Genomic DNA, 25898 nt, shown 5'->3' with positions numbered 1-25898 from the left:
GCCCTCTGGAGAGTCAGCCACCCCTCCCAGTTTGGTATCATCAGCAAACTTGCTGAGGATACACTCTGTCCCCTCATCCAGGTTATTAATGAATATATTAAACAAAATTGGACCAAGTATCGACCCCTGGGGGACACCACTGGTTACAGGCCTCCAGCTAGACTTCATGCCACTGATCACAACCCTCTAAGTCCTGTCACACAGTCAGCTCTCAATCCACCTCACTGTCACCTCATCTAACCCGCACTTCCTCAGCTTCCTAATGAGGATGTTATGGGAGACAGTGTCAAAAGCCTTGCTAAAGCCAAGGTAGGTGACATCTACAGCTCTCCCTTCATCCAGCCAACCAGTTACATCATCGTAGAAGGCCATCAAATTGGTCAAACATGATTTACCCTTGATAAATCCGTGTTGACCACTTCCAGTAACTCTCCGTTCCTCAGTGTGTTTGGAGAGGACATCCAGAATGAGTCGCTCCATTACCTTCCCAGGGACCGATGTGAGACTAACTGGTCTGTAGTTCCCTGGGTCCTCCTTCTTTCCTTTTTTGAAGATTGGAGAGATGTCAGCCTTTCTCCAGTCCTCAGGCACCTCTCCTGTTCCCCATGACCTTTCAAAGATGATGGAGAGTGGGCTAGCTAGTGAAGTTACCTTATTATTTTAAGGTAGATTCTGGGTTGAGAGTTCTCTGCTAATTTCCAAAAGTGTCAAACCGCTTTAAAGGTTTGACAAAATGGAAAAATGAGAGTTTGTTTACCCATTGCGATTGCAGAGTTGCGTTGCAGACCAAGCAGCAAAGTCATCAGCTCCCTTAAGGGGCAATATAACATCTGTGAGTGACTCCAACCCAGAGCTGCTTTGCCTTCTGCTGGTATCTTGGTGGTTAGATGTTTTTTAACCGTCTTTTCTTTAGTTATGGATATCCTTGTCCCTCTATGCAAAGGCTTTTACTTTATAAACATGTGTGAGCAAAACTCTATGAAAAACATTAAACCAACAATAATCGTACATGTGATGCAGCTTCTTAGCAACTGTGGTCTGTGCTATAAGGAAATGATTACTTATTTTTCTTTTCCTTTGTTTAATAGTGGAAACTCTTGTTGGACTTCCATTCCACTTCATAAATGTGTGAACTATGCTTTCATTCCTTAATGTTTCCTGCTGGAGTCTTGAACCAGAAGGCTGAGCATACACGTGTCACTGAAGCAAATATGAAGTGGAGGGAAGAGTTCAACAAGAGTTGACTTTTTTTTTTTTTCAGGCAGCAGGTGTTGGGAGAGTTGAGGTTGTTTGGGGCTGAGAGAGTTGGGGTTGTTCAGCCTGAAGAAGCGAAGACTCCGGGGAAACATTATAGCGGCCTTCCAGTATCTAAAGGGGCATGCACAGGAAAGCTGGAGAGGGACTTTACAAGGGCATATAGTGATAGGACGAGGGGGAATGGCTTCAAACTGTAAAAAGGAAGATTTAGAATAGATATTTAGATATTAGGAAGAAATTTTTCCCTGTGAGGGTGGTGAGCCCCTGGCGCAGGTTGCCCAGAGAAGCTGTGGCTGCCCCATCCCTGGAGGTGTTCAAGGCCAGGTTGGACGGGGCTTGGAGCAACCTGGTCTGGTGGGAGGTGTCCCTGCCCATGGCAGGGGGGTTGGAACTCGGTGATGTTTAAGGTCCCTTCCAACCAAAACCATTTGATGATAAGTAACATTATCTCCATTAACTGCTTGAAAAAGTGAAAACTGGCCGTTATACAAAGTGACAGTGTTTTGTAGTACTTACACAAGACTTGCTCACAAGTATGTCTGTCTGCGCCTTCAAGATTTGAACTCTGTCAGGGGATGGTTGGATTGAAGGCTTGTAACTTCTTTTCCGTTCTTCTGGACAGCAGTTTCTGATATCCTGTCTCTAAATAACTTCTTACTGTGACACCTCTCTAAAGCAATCTTAGATTTGTCTCCAGTTATTCTCAACAAGTATTTATTAAACATGATAGATATTCCGTCTTTAAAAAAAAAAAAAAAACAACCACAGAACAAAGCCACAAAAAACCCAAACCACCACCATCAAAAATGTCTCTTATAATAGAAAACTGTCCTTCACTAAACACATGGCAGCACAATTTCTTAGTGGAGACAGTCCATCAAAGGAAAAACAGATTCTTTTTAAACACAGGAGTGTATTTTGAGTAGGTGCAGGACTAATCCTAAAACTTTTAAGGAAGGGATCCTTCAGATATAACGGTGTGTAATGATGTAATCTGCTCCCTGTTACTTGTTCTTTCCTTTTCTATCCTTTTTTTTTTTCTCATCACCCTAAAGCTGGGAATTGGATCTAATAGTGCAGCTCAGACATCTCCAACCTTTTTCCAGCTCCCTGCCTTAATTTAGTAGAGACTCCTCATTGCTCATCTTCCCTCTTGTTGCCAAACCCTTTGCCAGGGAACAAAGGCTTGTTGTTCTGCTCGCGCTCTGCTGTTAGTCTCCAGGAACTTGTCCCATGGAAGCGTCCTCCTACCTCTCCTTCCTCTCTGAATTTCTGCCCCGGGCCAGGCTGCATGACTGAGCACAGGAGAGGAGATCCATCCCACAGGAGGAACAAGCTCTGTGGGACACAGCTGAGTTTCTGTCCTTCCAAAGCAGCAAAATTATTAGGGGCTTTGGTAATCTATTGCCTGTGGTAATCTATGAGCTCAGCCTTTAGTTTGGCAGACGCTAGTCTTGCCCTATTTTTCCCTCCCCTTCTATCACCCCTTTTATGGAACTGCTTGCATGCAGAAAACCTTTTATTATTTTTTTTAAAATCTATTTTTCTTCCGCTAGAAAAAGGAGAGTGAATGTTTACAGCTGAAGATCCTGGTGCTACGTAATGAACTGGAGAGGCAGAAGAAGGCCCTTGGTCAAGAAGTAGCCTTGTTGCATAAGGAGAAAAATACTTTGCATGACAGAGGTAAGTGTAGAATCGTTACTGCTTCTATTGCAGATATTCATAATCTGCTGATTCGAAGCGTAGTAGCCTAGCTTGTGATCACGGTGACCAAAACGAAGGTGATGTTTTGGTTTTTGGGTCTGGCTCTAATGTTTGTGCTTTTCTTTATCTGAAGTTTGCAGCCAGATATAATCTCTTCACCATCTGTGTTATACTGAATCCTGGGCAACAGTTTCTGGTATCCTGTCTCTAAATATCTTCTTACTGTGACACCTCTCTAAAGCAATCTTCAATCTTTGCTTAATTAAAATTTTATGAGAAAATCAGGGCAGCACTGTAATGCAGTAAACAGTGGCTTGTTGCAGGCACCTTATAACGTCACGAGGGATGTTACTGTACTTGTGATTAGGATCTCATTTTAAGTGTTGTAAGACAGAAGTCCCTCTTAATAGCTTATTACATAAGTGAAAGGTGAAATGCTCAGTCTTCTTGGTATTTTGTTTTACTGGGAAAGTGTCCTATAGTAAAATGCTATATCACTGTCTCTTTGGAGCTCAGCAGAGACTGAGCTACAGGGATGCTTGATCTTGTTGCAGGACTTATTTTTTGGGTTTTTTTTTTAAATACCTAGTTGAGTCTAAAATAATCAGTCACTTCTAAAAACTAGGTTTTTGCCATTTACTTAGTTCTGGTTTTGCAATTATTAAGATGCCTTAACTGAATTCCTCCACTACTGTGGACATGAGGGGAACAAGTGTGAAAGGAGAAGGTGGTTTCCTTGGTTGTATTTGGCTGATGAATGCTGTATAGTGCCTGAAGACTTGTGTTCCTCCTGCACTGCCATTCCCCAGTTCGGCAGCATAACGTGGAAAATGGGCACCTAAGGGTAAATGGAGGATTTTTTGCCAATAATTGTGTCAATATCTACTTTAAAACTTCAGATAACTAAGGAAATACTTGATACTAATTTTTTTCTAATTCCTCATTGTGTTTAGAAAATGCATTTGAGACTGAATACCAGAAACTTCAAGAGCATAATGAATCCCTGCACGAATTAAGAAAGGAATGCACTGCTAAGAGGTAAAAGGACCTATGCTTTTTCTGCAACTGGAAAGGAAATACAGGCTTGAGATTAGGCTGTTTCAAGTGGGATCCTGGCACCAAATTCTTCCTAATGTCACCCCAAAACCTCTATTACGACATCTCTGCTCCAATTTGTAGATATTAGTGATTAGGTGATAATTAACAGTGGCAAGTCTAAAAGAGGAGAAAACAGATGCTTGGTGGCACGTGTAGACTATGATAGGACTTCTAGGTCTGTTTTGGTGAAATACAGCTTTGTAATACGTAATTGTCACAGTCAAAATATGCCTATAATACCAAGGTACAACTGAAAACGAAGAGTTAGCTTTGTTTGTAGTTGTCTTTGTGGAATTACCTAGCTTTTTGGGAGAGGGGAGGTGATACTTGGGATCATGCAGAAGGAATATGAGGGCTTGATAACCTTTACTTAAAGCTTTTGTAGAAATTAATGGTTTTGGGATTTCTTTCCCCAAAGAGAACTGTTCTTGAAGACTAATGCCCAGCAGACTATTCGATGCAAGCAATTGCTATCGGAGCTATCCTATATCTACCCTATTGATCTGGTATGTTTTTAACATTCTAAAAACCTGCTTGATGTGAAATGAACTTCCTATTTATTATACTGCGAGCAAATACCATGTTTTATTCATGATGAAACTTGCTCTTCACTCGCGCTGGTTTTTCCAGCTTTTTCTTGGTTTTGGCCTTTAGATTGTAGACCTCGTGGGGAGAGGACTTATGCCAGTGTCTCTCAAGTAGTCTCCACTATAAAAGTAGAATAGCTGTAATTTAATGAATACTTTCCATTTTGTTTAGAATTATATAAAGTAACCCTGATTAGGTAGTAGGCCAGCTGAACTTTAACGGAGTGCACATAAATAAATGTCAAAATACTGAGCTCCGAAACCTTTTATAGAATGAATTGCTAAGAGGAAGCTCTTCCTTCTTTAAAAAAGTTGCATTTATTTCTGAATTATATGAAATGTGGATTAAAACATTATGCCAAAGCCACTCTGCTGGGTTTCATTGAATATTTAGCCTTTTCTCTACAAAAAAATGCATTGTTGCCATCGGGTTTTGTGCAGGTTTCTGTTTTCTGGATGTTATTGTTCCATTCTCACTTTCCATTGTTGATTTTAAACTTGCAGAACGATCAAAAGGATTACTTTGTTTGTGGAGTCAAGCTTCCTAATTCTGAAGACTTTCAAGGTAGCTGCATATTCTTAATTTAGTTGTTACAGTTGACACTGCTTCTAAAAGTCATGAAATTAAGTAAACTGATAGCAACGGCTTAGGATCCAAATTTCTGACGGGAAAGGTCTAGACTAGAAGAAAACTTACACGTATTTATTCCTACTTTCTAGCTACTACAAAAGAAGCTTCTGTCGACTCTTAGGAAAGTACCTCTGTATTCTAAGACTCTGTACCGAAGCTCTGGAACAGGTTACCCAGAGAGGCTGGGGAGTCTCCATCCTTGGGGACACTCAAAACCCAACGACACGGTCCTGTGCAACCTGCTGTAGCTGACCCTGCTCTGAGCAGGGGGCTAAAGACTACACGATTCTCAGAGGTGCCTTCCAAACTTAGCCGTTCTGGAAGATATTTGTGTCCATTGTGGCTCTTTTCAGCCCATAAATCTTGATGGGGCAACGTGCACAAATCCCCATTCAGTTTGCTGTAGTTGCCGGTGAACTTACCAAATCAATATCATGCATATGTAAGACTTTAAAGGTGCCTGACAGTATGGAGTATATTACAAGTCAGCTTCTACCTTAACTGTCCACAGTCATCCTATGGCAGAAGCAAATATATAATATGCCTGTCTGTATAACAGTTGTACAGGTAACCGCATGCTTTCATCTACAAATGTTTGATATGAATTAGAACTTCATTAAAATTCTCTTGAATGTTTCTTGCACCCACTACTCGCTCCCTTTGTGAGGCACGTGGGTTCTTGGGCAAAACCCTCAATCTGTTGTTTAACTCTTCAAAGCCATCTCATAGGAATTAACTTGTGCTAAAAACATGTATATTGGATGCTAGAATAATGGAGGAATAATCTTTAAAACGAATTAGTTTGTCAATATGACAAAAATCAGTCTATTCCTTTGTTTTTATGACTGCACTAAATGGGGTAACAAACTATGGCGGTTCTTGAGAAATCAGTGACATGCGTCTTTTTGCCCATTTTCAGTTTACTGGTAGTAATTCCTTACAAAAGAATTGCAGATTCTTTGTCAAAGTCTCTAGAAATGTTGCATTATGAGGAAGAAGTACTAAGCATTCAACTTAGTGAAATGTGCAGCTAAATTTGAAAACCAGCTGTCTGACGTGTATCTCATTTCAGACTCCTAGTAAATAATATTTTTAAAAAGGTTTTATTCCCTAAAAAGCCAGTTTTGCTGCAAATGTTGAAGAGTTTTTACAAAATCCTTTTTGAACGGGGTGTAACTTTTAAATCCATGTATTGTGTTGTGTTCTAATAGAGCTTGGTATGATTTCATAGTTGTTGCTGAGCATCATGATCAGCTTTCTTAGAAGGTCCTCTGTTTAGTTGATTTCCCGGGACTCCCTCATGCCTCAGAAGAGGTGACTCTGTCATGTTGTTGTATTGGTGTATTCGCTTACGAAGAGGAAAAATAGAGAAAACAGAAAGGAAAAGCCCTTACGTGGCTAAAGGATGTAACTTGAATCGCCAGACCTGTGTGTATTCCCATTAGGTGAAGCTTTAAGGTTGAAACCTTAAATGTCAAATTGAAAGTGATTCTTTAAAACAATGGGTTAAGCTAAATTCTCCCAGCTATTGGCAGAGAACAGAGTTCATACCCTGGGGTCGGTGTCTCTCCAACTGATCTCACTAATGAATAAAGTTACGGAGGAATGCAGCTTTTCCCTGACCCCGGTCATACGTGTCAGCTACATCTAGAGAAATGCAGAAAGTTTAAGACTTAATTTTGTCTTGGGAATTTTGTTTCACTTTTCCCATCTCGTCTTTACCCTCCCCCACCCCGCCAAATGCTGAGAAGAGTAACTTGTAGCTTTGAAAGTGTAATATAGGATGGGGAGCAAGTCGTCGCCCATTTTTCATTGCCCTTTAATGAAAGAGGCAAATATAGTGAACCACAAACAACTGTAAAGCTGTCTAAATACATTTCAGAGCTGTACATATTCTTAAGTTAAAACTTCTGATAGCTTCATTAATTGAATCATTCTCTAATGATGGTTTAAAAGTGGGCCTGGTAGAGTTAGGTAACGGTTGGACTTGATGATCTTAAAGGTCTTTTCCAACCATAACGATTCTATGATTCTAAGCAATAAGGATGAACTTGTGCTGAGCCTGCAGTGAGATCCAGTTGATTAAATAATGGAATATTTGTTATTGACAGCAAAAGATGACGGAAGCATTGCTGTTGCCCTGGGCTACACCGCTCACTTGGTTTCGATGATATCCTACTTCTTACAAGTGCCACTCAGGTATCCTATAATTCACAAGGGCTCCCGGTCTACAATCAAAGATAATATCAATGACAAACTGACGGAGAAAGAGCGAGAGTAAGTATGTCGTAAATATGCCTATATGCTTTCTTCCAAACAACAAAACAACAACAAAAAAACCCCAACCTTGAACAGTGTTAGGTAACCTGAAGTGGGACGGATTTTGAAGTTATTTATTACTACTTTCAGTAGCCATGGGACCATCATTTGAGTTTCCGTGTTGGAATTCTGCGATTGAGTAGAGTAGTTCAGCTTTGTCATTCTAGGTCTGTTGGCTTGTGTATGCTATTTATGGGGCTTCTAATAATGGTAGAAAAATTTAAATACTGTGTCTGATAGGTAAGTTTTGGCAGCTGATTGGAAAACTTGCCTTTTGTGTTTTGCTGCTGGCTATGGGAATCAACCGGAGATAGCAAGCGTAGCTTCACTGAGGAGTTACCAACAGTACTGGAGTAGTGGTTGATAAACACGAGAAAACAAATAGCTTTCTTCAATAAGGAGGATTTTAATCAATTGACAAAGAGCACTGTAAACTGTTATCTCCTGTAAATTGACATAATATTCAATGAAGAGTTTCTCATTTGTTCTGTAATCATTGTCTTTCATCATGTAGCTACACTGGTGTTATTGTTGTGCTACTGGGAAACTCTCCTGCTGTCCTTAAATTCACTCTCTGAATGCCTTCTCCTGCATTTTGGCACTTTGCCTGTTTTCCCACTGTCTTTGCACCTGTGTGCTCTAATGTGAAAATAGGGGCAATTACTGGTTAAGCTTCACTTTGGAGCCTTGCAACCACAGAACTCAAAGGAATGCGACGCTGACCGGCTGTGGGAGGCCAGCTGCTGCGCACGGATCCTGTGCGAGTCAGCCTCGCGGCACCAGTAACTTTGTTTTTCCGTATGCGAGGTTTGAAAAGGGAGCAAAAGAAATGAATTTGTGGCAAGTAGCTGTCTCTGTTGATGTGAAGGCTTAAAAAAATAAATAAATAAAAAAATCTCATCTCTTTGGAAGTATGCAATCAAACTATTATAATATTTTAACGCTAATTCCTAATAGTGCAAATCGAGATGGAAGGGTCTTACTGTGCGTAGTTGAAAGGTTTGGGATGCTTGAGAAGTGTCGGTTTTTGCTTTGAAGCTCAGTGACTTTTGGCAGGACAGTAGAGGTAACTCGCCTGAAGAGTTAAACTCACTGAGGTCTTCCTGTCGTGACACAGTTAAATATGACTATATAATTATGTCTTGCAAATTAATTTCAATACCATTTTAATGACTTGTCTAAACACTTCCTGGGTAACTTAATAGAACATCACTCTGCTTCAGTTTAGTTCTCTAAGCATATGATCATACTCCTTCCCGTACATGACTTTTGGAGGGGTAGCAAACTAGAACATTTGTATCTGGAAAACAAATTTCTGAGGAGCAGAGCTGCCTGTGTGTGGGTGGATAAAGATTAAACCAATTTCCTGTTGTCTGAGACAGATTGGAAGGTTTAGTCCTTCAGGCTATTGCCTTCCAAACCCTCATGACTTAATACTTTATTTCACAATATATTTCTGAAAAGGAGAAAGTTTAGCTAAGCATATGAATCCCTGTTGGGCTATTTACCTGTGTTCTGCAAGATTTTTTCAGGATTAGCTCCTGCATGAGGTCTTCTCTTCCCAGCTATTGGAGAGTCAGTCCTACCAACTCTCAAAGGACTTCAGTCGCTATAGAAAAACCTCAAATGTCTTAACTTGCAGTTTTCTTTCTAAACTAATAGTTCATATTTCTCACCTGCTCTGAACTGGATTGAACATAGCGATTAACGTGCATTATGAAATTTCTTTATTGCAGTCACCTGTCCTTTAGCAGCTTTCCGAACTCCAACATAAACTGTTGAGTAATTATAGTGAGGTTTTCTCTGTACTCAGTCTTCACTATAACACTTAACATCATGGTTATTAACTAGGTTAAACGTTTTACTTGGCTTCATGCTTTTTTTTGGACTGCAGGGCTGCCCTGAGATCTGTGTTAAGAGCTTCTAAAAACCGTACATTGGGGGAATAGCTTAAGATTTCACTTGAGAGTGTTTTCATCAGTACACGTTTGTTTGTCATGTTATACTTTATATACGTGTTATGTCACTTTATTCAGCTTCTTAAAGCCTTTATAATAAGCTGGTTAAATATTTTGAGAGCTTTCAGAAGGTAAGTTGTGTCTGGGAAATACTTTATCTGCTACAGATTTGTTTACTTGGATGATCCAGGTCACTTACATCTCGAGGTGCTTGTGAAAGTATTTAATTTTGTCTGCTGCAATTACTGTTATGTTGGAACTTAGAGTGTACAAAAGAAGTAGGAGGCTGTGATGAGAACTTAACACTTGTGTCTGGCCGTGTTACTGAAGGTAGAATGAGGTAGAGAATACCTGCCAGTGGCATACATTATGTGGTCAGCTTTGTAATTGTAGAGGTATTCGTGTTTATGACCTATACAATAATGGTTCCCATCTTGTATTCCATAAAATCGTTTTGGTACTACTAAAAGGCTGTAAGCTTTCTCCCGTAAATCTACTTTTTATGACTTTCTGAACCACCAAGGTAAGGCAAGAATATAATTTTCACTTAACATAACATTAAGGCACTTCAGTGGTCCATTTCAACATCTCCAGAGTGCGTTGAATGTGTAGGAAGAAAGAGTACCATTCCTCAAAAGCTCTGGAGTCTGAAAGATTTCAAAGTAAATGGTGGACACATAACTCCCAAATTTCATCAAATCATAGAATGGTTTTGGTTGGAAGGGATCTCGAAGATCATCTCGTTCCAACCCCCCTGCCATGGGCAGGGACACCTCCCACCAGCCCAGGTTGCTCCAAGCCCCGTCCAACCTGGCCTTGAACACCTCCAGGGATGGGGCAGCCACAGCGTCTCTGGGCAACCTGCCCCAGGGGATCACCACCCACACAGTGAAATTTTTTTTCCTAGTATCTAATCTAAATCTCCCCTCTTCCAGTTTGAAGCCATTCCCCCTCATCCTATCAGTACATGGCCTTGTAAAAAGTCCCTCTCCAGCTTTCCTGTTGGCCCCCTTCAGATACTGGAAGGCCACAATAAGGTCTCCCTGGAGCCTTCTCTTCTCCAGGCTGAACCCCCCCAACTCTCTCAGCCTGTCGTCCCAGCAGAGGTGCTCCAGCCCTCTGATCCTCTTCATGGCCTCCTCTGGCCCTCCTCCAACAGGTCCATGTAGGCTGAGGACTCCAGAGCTGGACGCAATATTCCAGGTGTGGTCTCCCCAGAGCAGAGCGCAGCAGAGGGGCACAATCCCCCCTCGCCCTGCTGGCCACGCTGCTGGGGATGCAGCCCGGGATGCCGGGGGCTCGCCGGGCTGGGAGTGCACATTGCTGGCGCATGTTGAGCTTCTCATCAACCAGTTCCAACCCCTGTACCATGGGCAGGGACCCCTTCCACTAGACCAGGTTGCTCAAAGCCCTGTCCAACCTGGCCTGCTTAGGACAGCAGCATGTTCCTCTCTTCAGTGACAAATGTGCTTGCTGAATAATCCACCTAAATTCCTTGGCACTGATCTTGTGGAACTGAAACATAGCACTTCATCGGGTCCTCATAAATATAGTAAGAATACTGAGATTAAAATGTTTATGTTATATTCTGACGCTGTCTGTCAAGCCCTGCATTTAATGCTTCTGTTAGTCTGCTCCCAGATTTTTAAATAAAAATACCTTCCAGTTTAGAGCAAAACAAGGAGTGTCATGTCTGGAGGGAGACATACTTTGTGAAATTGCCTGTGTTGGTGGTGCTGCTGTTGTCATATTTTTTTTAGATAGTCTTCAGTTCAGTTCTCTTCTTTGAATGTTGACAGGAGCTAAACATCTCACAAGGTAAATGCCTGCATTTTGCTGGCTGGAAGCTTACTGGGTGTTTTGAAACAATGTCAGTCTCCGTGTTGGTTTTAAAGTGAGTACATTAAAGCACGTTTACGCCATCTCTTTGGGAGTCTTTTGACATCCCTGTTGACTCAAAGCTACGTTTGATTGCTGCGTTCTGTGACTGAAGCTTCACATGACATTTCTACAACCTGCCGGTTGAATATTTAAGAAGAGAACACTTATTTCATCAAATCACGTTAGGCAGCTTGGAAATATGTATACTCCCTTAAGAAAACTAATGTTATTTGGAGTTCAGTTGCCTTTCTGTTACCCTCCGTGTGTCTGGACAAATGAAATGGGCATTCAGAGCAATTATTGCTGTTGTATTTTTGCAATCTCATTCATACTATGTCTTTTCTTGAATATTTTTTTTTTTAAACTCTTACTTCTTCCCTGCTAGGTAATTTGGAAAGGAGCATGGTTTCAAGAAATAGTTTTGCTACCATTGTTTCTCTGTAGTAATAACAAAGAGAAATCAAGTACTATATGCAGTCTGTTCTGGTTTGTGCTACACCTTCTTCCCACCAAAATGTGTTTAGGGAGGATTAGAAAACTAACAGTAGTGAGAAAGTAATTGCCTCAAAGTCATATTGCAGGTTAAGGGGGAAAAAAATGAAGGGGTAGAATATATGATTTGAAAAAAAAAATATGTTTAAAAGACAAAAAGAACACTGTAGTTTTCAAGCAGAGCTACTGGAGGAGATATGGCATTTCAGAGTTGTCCGATGTTGAAGAGATGCTATTTTTTTCTTGTTTTGTATGTTTAAATATTGAACTCATTGCCACCTAATGTTATAAAAGTCAAAAATACATAGAAAGTTTAAAAATAAAATAATAAAAAAACCACGTAGGCCCTAGGCAGTCGTGGAGGAAGCCTGATCTAGTCTGGTGTATTTTTTGCAGGAATATTTGGCATTTGCTGACCTAAGAGTAAACTACTGTAAAGGTTTTCCTTGGCATTCTATAGTTTATAGAAAGATTTATGGTCTTTTCCACTCTGCTTGACAAATACAGACACGAAGAGGCTGAAGGACACACAAACAGCTGCGATGTGGTCTTGCACATCTGCCTTCGAAGGCATCTGACCTCTTTGCAGTTGTGTCTTATGATTTTTATTTTTTTTCCACGTTACCTCAGGAGCCAGGCAATGTGTGCAGTGGCGTGGGGAGGAGTGAAGCTGAACACGCTGCCACTTCCCTGTGGTTTAGATAGCAGGGATGCTTGAAGAATTGAACAAGACCACTTTTGTTGCCAGAGCTCTGTCTTGTGACTGAAATTGAGCTCCAGAAGAACTAACTATTGAGAACAGTTAAGTTTTGTTTTTCTGGAAAAATAGCTTTAGCTGCTTGAACTTCTGTATAAAGGAAGTGTTGAGCAACAGTTGAAGTTCTTAGTTTTGAAACAAATCTGTGCAAGCTATTTGCATGTTTTGTTTTTGAAGAAATCACTCTATAGCATAAGAGTGGGAATAGCGTGAGTAGCAATGGTAGGTGGTTTCATGATTAGTTCCCTTACTTCCCTGGTTGGAATGACTTCTAGTTTGCTTGGTTTTGTAAATTATGCTACTGAACATATTGTTCAACATATTCATCGATGATCTGGATGAAGGGATAGAGTGTACCATCAGCAAGTTTGCTGATGATACAAAACTGGGAGGAGTGGCTGACACGCCAGAAGGCTGTGCTGCCATACAGCGAGACCTGGACAGGCTGGAGAGTTGGGCAGAGAGAAACCTGATGAAATTCAACACGGGTAAGTGTAGGGTACTGCACCTGGGGAGGAATAACCCCATGCACCAGTACAGGTTGGGGGCTGACCTCCTGGAAAGCAGCTCTGTGGAAAGGGACCTGGGAGTCCTGGTGGACAACAGGATGCCCATGAGCCAGCAATGTCCCCTGGCGGCCAAGAAGGCGAATGGCATCCTGGGTGCATCAAGAAGAGGGTGGCCAGCAGGTCGAGGGAGGTCATCTTCCCCCTCTGCTCTGCCCTGGTGAGACCGCATCTGGAGTACTGCGTCCAGTTCTGGGGTCCCCAGTTCCAGAAGGACAGGGATCTGCTGGAGAGAGTCCAGCAAAGGGCAACAAAGATGATTAGGGGATTGGAACATCTCTCCTATGGAGAAAGGCTGAGGGACTTAAGGTCTCTTTAGTCTAGAGAAAAGAAGATTGAGGGGGGATCTTATTAATACTTACAAATACTTAATGGGAGGATGCCAGGGGAATGGGAGCAGTCTTTTTTCAGTGGCGCCCAGTGATAGGACGAGGGGTAATGGGCATAAACTTGAACATAGGAAGTTCCATCTTAACATGAGAAGGAACTTCTTTACTTTGAGGGTAGTGGAGCACTGGCACAGGCTGCCCAGGGAGGTGGTGGAGTCTCCCACTCTGGAGCCATTCCAAACCCGCCTGGACGCTGTCCTGTGCAATGTGCTGTAGGTGACCCTGCTCTGGCAGGGGGGTTGGACTAGATGATCTCCAGAGGTCCCTTCCAACCCGAACCATTCTGTGATTCTGTGAACACCTTCTGTTGTCACTAGAAAATGTCTATCAGTTGCCCTACTGTGTTCTCATATAAAACAGGATCAAAACGCAGCTGTGGTTGCAGCTAAAAGTGATGTCTGATTCTGAAGTAATTTTCTAGAAACTATTTCTGTGATGTGGGGTTGTACTTCAAAATTGTCATTTTCTGGAGCTCGGTTTCATCATTATAGCACACTTTGAGCATGCCAGAAGATTTTAACTATTGCACCAGTCTCCTGAGGAGCGGCTGAGGGAAATGGGGGTGTTCAGCCCACCTGGAGAATAGGAGGCTGAGGGGAGACCTTGCTCTCTACAGCTCCCTGAAAGGAGGGGGTAGTGAGGGGGCGGTCAGTCTCTTCTCTCAAGGAAGAAGCGATAGGACAAGAGGAAATTTCCCCAAGTTGTGCCAGGTGGGGGTTAGATTGGATATTAGGAAAAATTTCTCCACTGAGAAGAGCTGTCAAGCATTGGAACAGGCTGCCCAGGGCAGTGGTAGAGTCAGCATCCCTGGAGGTATTTAAAAGACATGTAGCCATGGTGCTGAGGGACATGGTTTAGTGGTGGTTTTGGCAGTGTTAGGTTGATGGTTGGACTCGATGATCTTAAAGGTCCCTTCCAACTGTAGTTGAGTCTGATTCTTATCGTTTTGTGTCTTGATGTTTAATTTAGGTAGGTTTTCTAGAAGTAGCCATTCTGAGCCAGGGTTGGGAAGGTCTGCTGCCATCAGACTTGATCTGGAAATGAAGTCTGAGGGTGTCCAACCTCTTACATCACAGAGGCACTGCAGCACTCGAAGCTCGCTGTAATTCTCTGGGTGCCAGTACCTTAAAGGCCAATTTCATTTCGTTGCTGTAGCCCACGTGGGAAAGTGAAAAGGTATAAATAACAAAATTCCAGGTCATCTCTTATGGGGATGAGACCGTCTTGTAGCAACTGAAGAGTGTACCACGCATGAAACGCAGCTGCCCTTTTTGGATCTTCAGAATATTTCTGGATTCCTTAAGGATGTATAGCCACGAGAGAGTTTATCCTAATGCAGCTTCTGCACAGCTAAAGCCGATGTGCAATTGCACACTGAGGGGCTGCAGTGCTGCGTGTGGGGAATGTTAACGTACCTGCGTGGCTGCCTGCCTTCACTCTCGAATTCAAACCAGCAGGTTGGTTTACCCCAGTTTGGGATGCTTTTAATTAGTTTAGGAAGCCAAATTTTAGAGAAGTGGAGGAGGTAAGAGTAGTGGGGCCAGACCGGGGTGGGGGTGGAACTAGATGATCTTTCAGGTCCCTTCCAACTCTCACCATTCTGTGAACTTTGAATGTGCACATGTTCAAGCAGTTCATTCAATACTTTTTTTTCAGTACGTTTTTAGACATACTGGTTTGCACTGATAAAGAAGCTGTCTATTATATCGTACGTGGTTTGCGCAGTGTTAAGTTGTGCAATCTGAGGTACTGACAGCATCAGTTCTGATGTAAAAAGTTTCACTTCTGAGGCCTCTGAGTAAAGCAAAGGCTGTGTCAAAGCCAGTTCTGCTACAAGACTGCTTCCAAATTACCTTTCTCTGTGTTTGTCTTTAAATTCTTTTAAATGTGTGACAAGCTATATTTGTGAAGAAGTGGAGATAAGTGTTGCTGAATAGGCACGTGGATAATTTTGGACATTTGCTTGTTGAATGAGCATAGTTTAAAAGTGGTCCTCACTATTGTGGCTTCGCTCCTGTGTCGAGGAAGGGGAAAATTAGAGTTTTGGCTGTAGTAGAGTTACTACAGCAGAAGGTGGTTATTGCTTTGTGCCTCATAGGAGATAAGCCACTTGCAACAAAGCGGTCTGAAAAACTCGTGACACAAGCAAGTGAGGAATAACTTGTCACTGACATTAACATCTTCCAACTCAAGTCGAGAAGTCTTTAATCATATTTGGTACTTTGGCTGAGATAATCAAATGGCAGCTTTGGGAAGAAATCTTGGCAAACTTAAATCAGATGGAGAGGGAGATGGTTTGTTGAGAAATCTAATGGCTGTCAAAGCAAAGTTGATTCTTGGTGGTAGATTGAGTGTGTGTTAAGTGTTCAACTGTATTGCTCAAAGAATGCGTTTTGCCATGAACTTATCTTGAACTGTATTTTTACGTTCCGCATTCTTGAGGATATTTAGCTACAATCCTGGCTTGTTTTATTCTTGATCACCAAAATAATGTTTTTGCCTTCATTGGGTCAGCAAATATTACTGTGCATAGATTAAGAATTAGATCAGGTGTTCTTTACCAAATTTAGATACTATTAACACTGTTTCTGGGAACTAGAAGCTTTTACATGCTCCTGGCCAGTCTGAGAAAGCAGATTTTGTTTACTGCAGTAGATGAGACCGCTGACCCCAGACATGTACAGCTGAGAAATGTTGCTGCGAAGACATGCGAGTCTTAATTTACTCCCATTGGAACACTATACTCCTGATGAGATTATTTTTCAAAACATTACTTCATTTTTCAATAAGCAGGGACTTGACCTGTATAAAGTATCCTCTAGTTTAAAAATGATCCTTCAGTGGCAGGGAGATTTAAAGCTCTGATAGCGAGGTTGTCTGCTTGGGCCTTACAGATAGTCCTTGTGTGCTGATATCCATCACGCCGTGTATGTGGCAAGCCTTGAATTCAAGCTGAAATATGTCACGGAAACGCATGATCTACAAAAAGCCATCAGCGTCGCTCGTTCCGTGGATCACTGGCTGTGTTTTTGGAGGTGTTTGAAAACGTTATTTGCTGAACTAGTAGAATGATACCCTCTTGTATAAATTGGTGACTGTCTTATCAAGAGCAGCCTGACTTTCCTAATCTGGGTCTCTGCTTTCTTTTCCGGTGTACAGCCTGGACATATTGAAGCTATTCTCCAAGAGCAAGGTCACAGCAGTTACGCTTTCTAAGAGAAAGATGGCAGTGCTTCTGCTTTCGATTATCTTCCCGTTGAGCTATTCAGATAGGGATTTTGAAAATACGCTTCATAAAGTTAAACTGCCAATATGTTTTCCTTTCCCAGTAAACTAATTATCTTCGTATTGTGTAAAGCTCGAATGAGGATATGCTTTTTTTCCCTTGGCAGTCTGTATTTTTGTCAGCAAGTTTGTTTTACAAGTATAGCTTTTTCTCTCAAGTAGAAGCTAAAAACCATATAGTAATCAAATCTGAATTCACTTGTGATTCGTGATTCATATTTGTGTCTTAATCTCATTTCTAACAAAGCAAAGTGCACGCTTGTCATCCTTTTTTCTGCTTTTTCATTTGATTTCGGCGTTGCTCACTGTGTGGGGATCTCACTTTTTCGTTTAAAACTCTTCCAATCGTGCTGATTGTTGGCAGACAACTTAGCTGTTCCTGGTAGGGTAGTAGTCACCCTAAGGCCAGTTTGTGGCCTCCACCATCAACTGGTAGCTTGATCCAAAAAAGGATCCAAAGTGCTCCGTGTTGTATCTCTATGATTGAGAAGTCTGGTGGTGAAGACAGTTTCATACTATTGTGTTTTAGTTGTGTTCCTTCCAACAAGCTCTCAGCTGCTCGGGTCTGCTACTTAAGATCTGTGCCAGGCTCTGTCGGAAGCCGATACAACCGTGGTCCAGCTTATCTGAGAAGGAAATGTGTTTTGAAGCTGTGCAGCCAAAGCTTCTTGAGCCTTGGTCTCCTGGTGGAGTACTAAGAGGTTGGTAGTGCTGGGTATTTTGGTGCCTGTGCCTCTTTAGCAGCCTACTTTTCCAAATATTTGATTCAAAGTGTCCTGGAGAATAGCGTTAGCAAGTGAGCTGGCTGGACAACCGTAGCCCTCCTCACTTAAAAGGCTTTCCAGGTTTCTGATTTGAGAAAAGTCCTAGCTCTTTTCAGTAGAGCGGGCTTTCTCCTCTGGATACAACATTCCTTTAGAGTGAGCAAACAGGATGTGGTTGGGTCGGAGGGAAAACACCAGTTCCTTCCTCCCTTGCCTGTAAACTTCTGTAAATATTTAAACCTTGTTCTCATATACTCCTCATACTTCAATCATATCAAGCAAGAACTTGTGACTTTTTCAGGTTGTTATCTTATCTGGATTGGGTTTTTTTAGTTCTATCCTTGTATAGGGTGTCCCATCCATGGGCTTAAGCTTGAAATTCATCATTTTCAAAACTGCCCTGTTTTTTGGTAGTACTGTGTGAGGCCCAGTCGTTCCCTAGATCTGATGGATGGCTCTCTGCTATCACACCAGTGACTGTTGCAGTCACAGAAATTACATCAGTTCTTTATCTGTGTAATAGTGAATAATTGGGTTTGAGCTGCGTTCTGCCAAGTCTGCTCCGCTGTCATCTCCCTGCGGCCATTCTGCATACTGTCCTTGGAAATAAGAAGTGGAGGAAAAAGCCATGTCAAGTCTGTTCTCTGACAAATTCGGTGGATGCAGTTGGGCAGGAAGCAAAGGTACAGCAAATGCGGTGACGTGAAAATGCAGTGGTACTGGCTTCAAAATTCAGTGGACTAAGTTTCTGATCTTCAATTAACTACTGGATGATGAAGTGTTCTTAAAACATAAATTTCCTTGCTGTTAATTTAGCTTGCAAAGCTACAAATATTAGTGGTCCTTGAACTTGTGCATCACTTTGAAAATTAAAGTTATCTAACACAATTCCAAACTAGATTTGGATTTTTACTTAGATTTGCCAAATAAGATGTAATATGCTATTTAAATTCTGCCACGCTTCAGCCTGTGGACAACAGTTAGATGTGATGTGTAAAAATCATTATTTTACTGACTTCTTCCCTAAAGAGCTTTCTGAAGTACAGATTAAACTTTGAGACTTTAATATAATTGGGTTATGGCAGAAGCCTGAACAGAAAAGAATAAAAGATCTAAAACATATGGTGTAATACCAAAGTAGAAGCAGGTGAAAGCAGTTAAAAACGAAGCAATTTCTTAAGCTTTAAAAATAGTTTGTATTAAAGACAGGCGGTTATAGACAGTAAAAATTGGCCACCAGTATATTGGTACGTATGTGATTTTTTTCTGGATATGGAGGAGTCTATAAATCACAGAACATAATAGTAAATGTATTTGGACTTGAATTCATAAGAGATACTTGAGGTCTGAAATAAATGTATGGAATAAGGATTCTTTCAGCTTTTCCTAACAGTTACCATCTGACTGAACCGAGTCCTGCGGTGACTTACTGCATGTTCACCAAATACTGAAGTTTCTGTGTAAAACAGCTAAAGATTAGCTGAGGATATAACATTAAACGAGATCTTGATGGCTGATACGTCCTTGTCTAAGGTCTGCTGAAAAGGGTAGGACAGCGAAGAGAAGTTCTTAATGGTTAGAGTAGAAGAATTAGGACAGTTTATTTATGTGAGAAGGGTGATCCTAATGCTTAAAACATTGAAATTACGCTAATGACATTTTTAGCTTTGAAACATCTAGTGTTCCAGAATGAGTATTTGTGGGCAGCATAAGCAATCTTTAAAAGACCTTTTATCTGTAGTCAGTTTTCTGATTTTTAAATACATCAGTATCAGCGAGCAGCTTTGTTTGGAGATGCTCTACTAGGAAACTTCCTGCCTGTGCTGTTTTATCACAACCGCTGGTTTAGTCTGTATATTCAAAAGTCAGTAAGAGGTGGGTTAAACCCCTTTCTTTTAAATAAAATGTAACTAATACTTTTTATAAGGGAAAAACACCCACCAAACCTGGTTGATCCAAAACTTAGATTAAAACTGTAAATATGGAAAAGAAAAATCCTTGCAAGAGGCTTTCTCTACCATCTATCCCTGAAATTTCTGGGAGTTAGTTACAGCAGCACGTAAGCATAGTCTCCTTCGGTATGCCTTGAATCATAAAAAATAAGGCTGAAATGAACACTGGGAAGTAATTTTGACAGTCTTCCCGCCCCAAGGAGGGATGGAATTTAGAGGGAAGTGTTACCATAGCTGAGATACTTGCCTTAGAGATGTTACATCATAGAATCATAGAATGATTAGACTTGGAAGGGACCTTAAAGATCACTGAGTTCCAACCCCACTGCTATGGGCAGGGACGCCTCCCACCAGACCAGGTTGCTCCAAGCCCATTCAGCTTGGCCTGGAATGTTTCCAGGGATGGGGCAGCCACAGCATCTCTGCGCAACCTGGGTCAGTGTCTTACCACCCTCACAGTCAACAACTTCTTCCTCATATCTCATCTCAGTCTCCCCTCTTCCAATTTAAAACCATTGCCCCTCATCCTATGGCTCTCCTCCCTGATCCAGAGTCCCTCCCCAGCTCTCCTGGAGCCCCTTTGGGCACTGGAAGTGGCTCTGAGGTCTCCCCTTTTTCGCCTTCTCTTCTCCAGGCTGAACCCCCCAAACTCTCCCAGCCTGTCCTCCCAGCAGAGGGGCTCCAGCCCTCCCAGCATCTCCAGGGCCTCCTCTGGCCCCGCTCCACCAGGTCCATGTCTCTCCTGTGCTGAGGCCCCCGAGCTGGAGGCAGCACTGCAGGGGGGTCTCCCCAGAGCAGAGCGCAGCAGAGGGGCACAATCCCCCCTCGCCCTGCTGGCCACGCTGCTGGGGATGCAGCCCGGGATGCCGGGGGCTTGCTGGGTGGCCAGCATACATTGCTGGTTCATGTTGAGCTTCTCAAAGTCCTTCTCCTCAGGGCTGCTCTCCATCCATTCTCTGCCCAGCCTGGGTTTGTGCTTGGGATTGCCCCGACCCACATCATCTTTGTGCCAGTAGCTTTATGATAATAAGATCTGCTTGTGTCTGGATGAACAGGTGGTTTCAGAAACACGGAGCCATGGCTGGTGGGTCTCATGGGGCATGCTTCAGCTTTTAGGTCAGGTTGCTACAGAGATGTTGTAGAGTCACTGAGTCTACTTCCAGCAGAAATGTCTTCAGGCCCCTGGGCAGGCACAGCTGGCAGAGGCTGTCATTGGAACTCCTTTCTGCTCATCTTATACTGCTCCCAGAGCACAAATGTTTTTAGACATATTCAAGACTACATCTTGAACTGACAATTGAAATCTGCCTTGGTTTAACGCTGATATTTCTGTTTAGCTATTTGCATCTTAATGATTCAGCTGGAATGGAAATGATGGCAACTAGCCACTGTTAGTTTTCCATATTGACTGGGAATGCGAATATGGAGTTTATTTCTTATTTTTTAATAGAGAGACTTTTAAACCAGACTTGACAATTTAGTACCCTGTCTACATTCTTTGTAACCTTAAAATGTGATTTACTATAGTATGATTATACTTTGCTTTTCAGTTTGAGGTATGCGTGTTCGTAACGTCCAAGATGTGTTCTACTTGACTAAATACCATGTTAGAAAAAAATTGTCATTAGAGTTAAGACTAACTCCATGGTAACAGCTCCCTGAGAATCCTGTTGATGGCGCAGTTGGGTGCCTGTATCCTTGATACCCAGCAGAATGGTATTTAGAATCATAAAATGGTTTAGGTTGGAAAAGACCTTGAAGATCATTGAGTTCCAACCCCCCTGCCATAGACGGGGACAGCTCCCGCTAGACCAGGTTGCCCAGGGCCATGTCCAGCCTGGCCTTGAACACCTCCAGGGCGAATTTCTTGTGCGAATGTTCAAACTGACTAAAACTTAACATTTGTGAAGTGTTGCAAGATCCTTGAAGAACTCAAAATTTAATTCCACTGTTGATGGTAGGGTGCTGGTTCCATAGTTTCAACTTGGAGAAGAGGTAGATTTTCAGCCCTGTTTTTTCTTTAAAAGTCTGACTTGGTGTTCCTTTTCCCCATCAAAGTAACTGTGAACCAAGCATGTAACCTTTGCCTCGCTTTTTCCTTTTCACAACTCTTTTTTGGGAGGGTTTAATGAGGGGTAGTACTCTAGAAACTTTCACATAAGAGTCAACAGTGTAAAATAACACCAGTGTTGACACTTGACTTAACCACTCGTTTTAGCTGGCATTTCTTCCTTTTCCACCCCTGTTTGCCTGTGCAGTTTACAAAGAAATTAGAGATTCTTCCTCTTAGGCTCACACTAAGCTGTGTTCACTGGAGTGCACGCTTTGATTTCACGGTCTCACTTGAGTTTCTTACAAGTTGATCTATTTGGTTATGTAGATCAGCGGTAACTCTAAGCCTTGACCTGCTCATACTTGTTTGCCTACTCATTGTCTATCAGCAAAACCTCCTTGTATATAAATAGTCTGAAACTAAGTTGCCCTATGTACTCCAAAACCCCAGCAGTTCTTTGTTCTTAGAACTGCTCTGTGGTTAGTGACATCCAGTTGTGTTAAACACAAGATTTCAGTGCTGAGAACAGTATCTGATTTGAACATTAGTTGCTTTCGATGGAAGAGGAGAGTTTCTTAAATAGCTGCTAATAATGTACTCCCTTCCGACTTCCATGCCAGTTTTTCGTGGACCACATTTAAGCTGAAGAGTTCTTGATCCAGCAGCTGACATCCGCTTAGGAAGCGCGGCAGTAATTAATAGGTGATAAGGTGAAATCAAACAGTTGATGTTGACTTGTGGCAATTAAGATTGCAGCTAGAGAGGAGATGCTTATTCTTGGGAGAGATGAGAGAGAGGTAAAGTGGGGGCAGATGAGTTGAGTTGCCATCTCTATTCTAAGCACTACTAAAATGAAGTTATTCAGAGATGATTAGTAGTGCTTTGTAACTGCTTCTGCATATTTATTTATTTATTTACTGTTGTCCATGAGAAATAGCAATCAAAACTACTTCTTGTGAGACTGAGAAAACTTGGATCTTGAACATCTTAGTTTTAGTATAAGCCTTGTGCGTGCTTTGAGGCTCTAAGTGTGATACTGTTCTAGTTCGCTATGGAAGAAACTGTTCTGTTGTTGTGGTATTGCAAGTAGAATACAACTTTTGTCCAAAGCGTAAGTGTGATACTGTTCTAGTTCGCTATCGAAGAAACTGTTCTGTTGTGGTATTGCAAGTAGAAGACAACTTTTGTCCAAAGCAACTTACCATGAAAGATGAGGTGAGCTGTGTGTCTAAAAACGTAACCATAGAATCATAGAATGGTTTAGGTTGGAAGGGACCTTGAAGATCATCAAATTCCAGCCTCATGGCCATAGGCAGGGACACCTCCCACCAGACCAGGCCCAAGCCCTGTCCAACGTGACCTTGAACACCTCCAGGGATGGAGCATCCACAACTTCTCTGAGCAACCTGGGCCAGTGCCTCACAACCCTCAAAGTCAACAATTTCTTCTTAATATCTCGTCTAAATTTCCCCTCTTCCAGTTTGAAGCCATTCCCCCTCGCCCTATCACTACATGCCCTTGTAAAAAGTCCTTCCCCAGTTCTCCTGGAGCCCCTTTAGGTACTGGAAGGCTGCAATAAGGTCTCCCTGGAGCCTTCTCTTCTCCAGGCTGAACACCCCAACTCTCTCAGCCTCTCCTCATAGGACAGGTGCTCCAGCCCTCAGACAATCTCCATGGCTTCCTCTGGCCCTGCTCCAACAGGTCCATGTCTTTCCTTTGTTGGGGGTCCATATATGTTTTGCAATTCACTATGGACTTGCCTCTTCCTGCAGCGTGCTACAGCTGGATGACGCTGGTCATCTGACCTGTATCCCAGTGAGTCCTATAAAACAGAGCTCATGACTCTAAGTAATAAAAACTTTACTTTTGTCACAGTCCTTCGGGATTAAATTAGCAAAACGTAAAACTTCCAAAACAAATGTAAGCTTTTAAGCTTGAGAATCCTCTTTATGTTATCTTAGATCTTAAAGGCACATATGGACCATCTGGTTAAAATCATTCTGGTGTGCAGTTTGGATCACTCTTATACAGTGTTCTCCACCTTCTGAATTCTGAGTGGGACTTGTTTAATTTCAGCATCTCTGGCACAGTGGTCACAGGCCCTAAAGCTGCCTTGCCACATGCCTGCCAGCTTGTTATTCCCTTTATCACAACTAGGCTTCCCACTTTTCCCCAGCATGAGTTTGTATCGTTGCTGACATCTCAGGTGGCTTCAGTGAAGCACAAATAACCTTGAGTACGGTGGAAACGTGAGGGGCAGAAACAACTCCAAATGGAGTTAACCTGGTAGAAGTTACTAAACGTTGTGAGTTTGTTTTTTTTCTTGCATAAAGTTAATATTCTCTGAACTAAGATCTTCTTTATGAGTCACTGTTAAAATTATTGCTGCTGTACGTGGGTTATGGTGTGTTCTTTATATGTAGAAATATCTACTCTAAACTCAGGGTGTATCAGGGCTGTGTTTTGAGAAGTCTACACACTACTGAAAGGTAATATTCCATAGTCATAAGATAAATATCAACGTATTTTCGCAAGGGCACACTTGGAACCTCACAGAGCAGAAGCTGATTTGTTCGTAATTACTCTCTGCGAGCGCGGTGGGTGTATAGTTTCCTTACAGCGTGTACACGTGCTGCTCCAAGGAGGACCAGAGCTCAACTTCTGAGTAATCAGAGCATGTTTCCTACTACTTGGTAACTTCTCTCTGATGATCTCTTCTGGTGATTACACAACAGATACCTGTGGCTTGTTTTTTTTTCATCTTTCCACTAAACACATCACACATTCCTTTGAATTTGTCATCTTGGAGTAAGTATCTGTGTTCTGCTTTGAAAGAGCTTAATGATTTTTATTTTTATTTTTTTTCAAACGTATCAGCAAGAATGCAAACAAGGACGGTACATGTTGGAGTAGAATGGGCATGTGGATGCCATTTTGCATTTTATTGAGTGCTTCGTGATTATAAAAATACTGAAATAGTAGTTTTCAGATGTATTTTTTTGAGCAAGTATAACTAAAACTTTACACAGCGAACGTAACTTTTTGCAGCATGCCGAAGTAAGATATTTCCCTTAGAATCGTGCTTTTCTAAGGAGCAGGCAAGAAGAATTTCACATGGGGAACCAGCAGTTAAAGTTGCATTCAATTATACTCAATGAAGCACTGTATAAAATGTCGTGGTTCCTTTTTCTTGAGTTTATTGCTTGTGAGCAGGCTTAATGGGCAAGCGAGATAACACACAAAGAGAGAGACATAAAAGTCAGTATTTTTCTGAGTCATAAATGTGCATACACAAAGACATCACTGACAGTTTTCAAGATTTTTATGTAAATGATTACGTTATGAAAGCTGACACGGGGATGTATGTAGTTTAGACTCTTTCAAGATTAATTAGTGGAAGTTAGAGCACAGAAACGTGAATATTAGCAAAGAAGCAGGACTGATGTGATAAACAGAAAGGCTTAATCTTTACCGCTTGAAAGAAGCTGTGTGTGGGAGATGGTAGTGAGCACTGTAACATTTTTTTATCTTCTTTTTCTATACTGCGTGTATTGAAGAGCTCTGTGTCTAATAATAGAATACATGGTTCCCATTACTCCTGACTTCATGAAATACTATCTTCTAGTGAAACGCTGCTTGTGTTCCTAATGGTGCTTTTATTGTCAAGCCTGAGTTAGTTTTATACTGTTAATTGTAAAGGTATCCTTTAAACCCAAATTCTGCTCTATTTGGGTAGTGTGATTGTAGATATTGAAACGAATTCCTTTTGATTTGGATTTTACACTTACGATAATGCTTCGTGGAATTTTTGTAGCATGTGTTCACTTTAAAAGGTTTTATTTTCTTGCATGGGGAACTAGTTGGATTTATAGATCTATTAAGCAAGGTGAGCTAGATGTATACTATTCTCGGTGATTTTTATATCCCTCAACTTAAAGTGACCTAGTGAGTTTGAAAGTAGCATAAAACTTGAAGCTGATGTCTTAATATTTGATCTGCTGTGATCGTGACCTGTTAACCTTTAGCTTTAATGGCGCTATATAATTCTTCTTAAAAGTTGCAAATGTACTTTACCGTGGGGCTGATTGATGATAAAATACACTTTGCGTAATCACCCCTCTAGAATGTGTGTTGTTTCTAGTAGATATTGATCTTCTGTATTTGTTATCTTACATTTGAGAGAGACCTTTGGTTTCTGATGTAAT

The 25898-nt window shown here is 41.7% G+C and overlaps 1 protein-coding gene across 1 annotated transcript in view; it reads left to right on the top strand.

Annotated features, from left to right (window-relative positions):
• The window catches only part of UVRAG (UV radiation resistance associated), a 113324-nt gene that overhangs the window by 50802 nt on the left and 36624 nt on the right, over nt 1-25898 (top strand). The window contains exons 8-12 of the mRNA XM_009890700.1: nt 2814-2940; nt 3915-3999; nt 4478-4565; nt 5151-5211; nt 7389-7554. Of these exons, the coding sequence (XP_009889002.1) occupies nt 2814-2940; nt 3915-3999; nt 4478-4565; nt 5151-5211; nt 7389-7554 (527 nt within the window). The remainder of the gene's footprint in view (nt 1-2813; nt 2941-3914; nt 4000-4477; nt 4566-5150; nt 5212-7388; nt 7555-25898) is intronic.

Source organism: Charadrius vociferus, unplaced genomic scaffold (assembly GCF_000708025.1).
Source record: "Charadrius vociferus isolate BGI_N301 unplaced genomic scaffold, ASM70802v2 scaffold58, whole genome shotgun sequence".
NCBI lineage: Eukaryota > Metazoa > Chordata > Aves > Charadriiformes > Charadriidae > Charadrius > Charadrius vociferus.
This window is presented reverse-complemented; position numbering and strand designations above follow the sequence as displayed.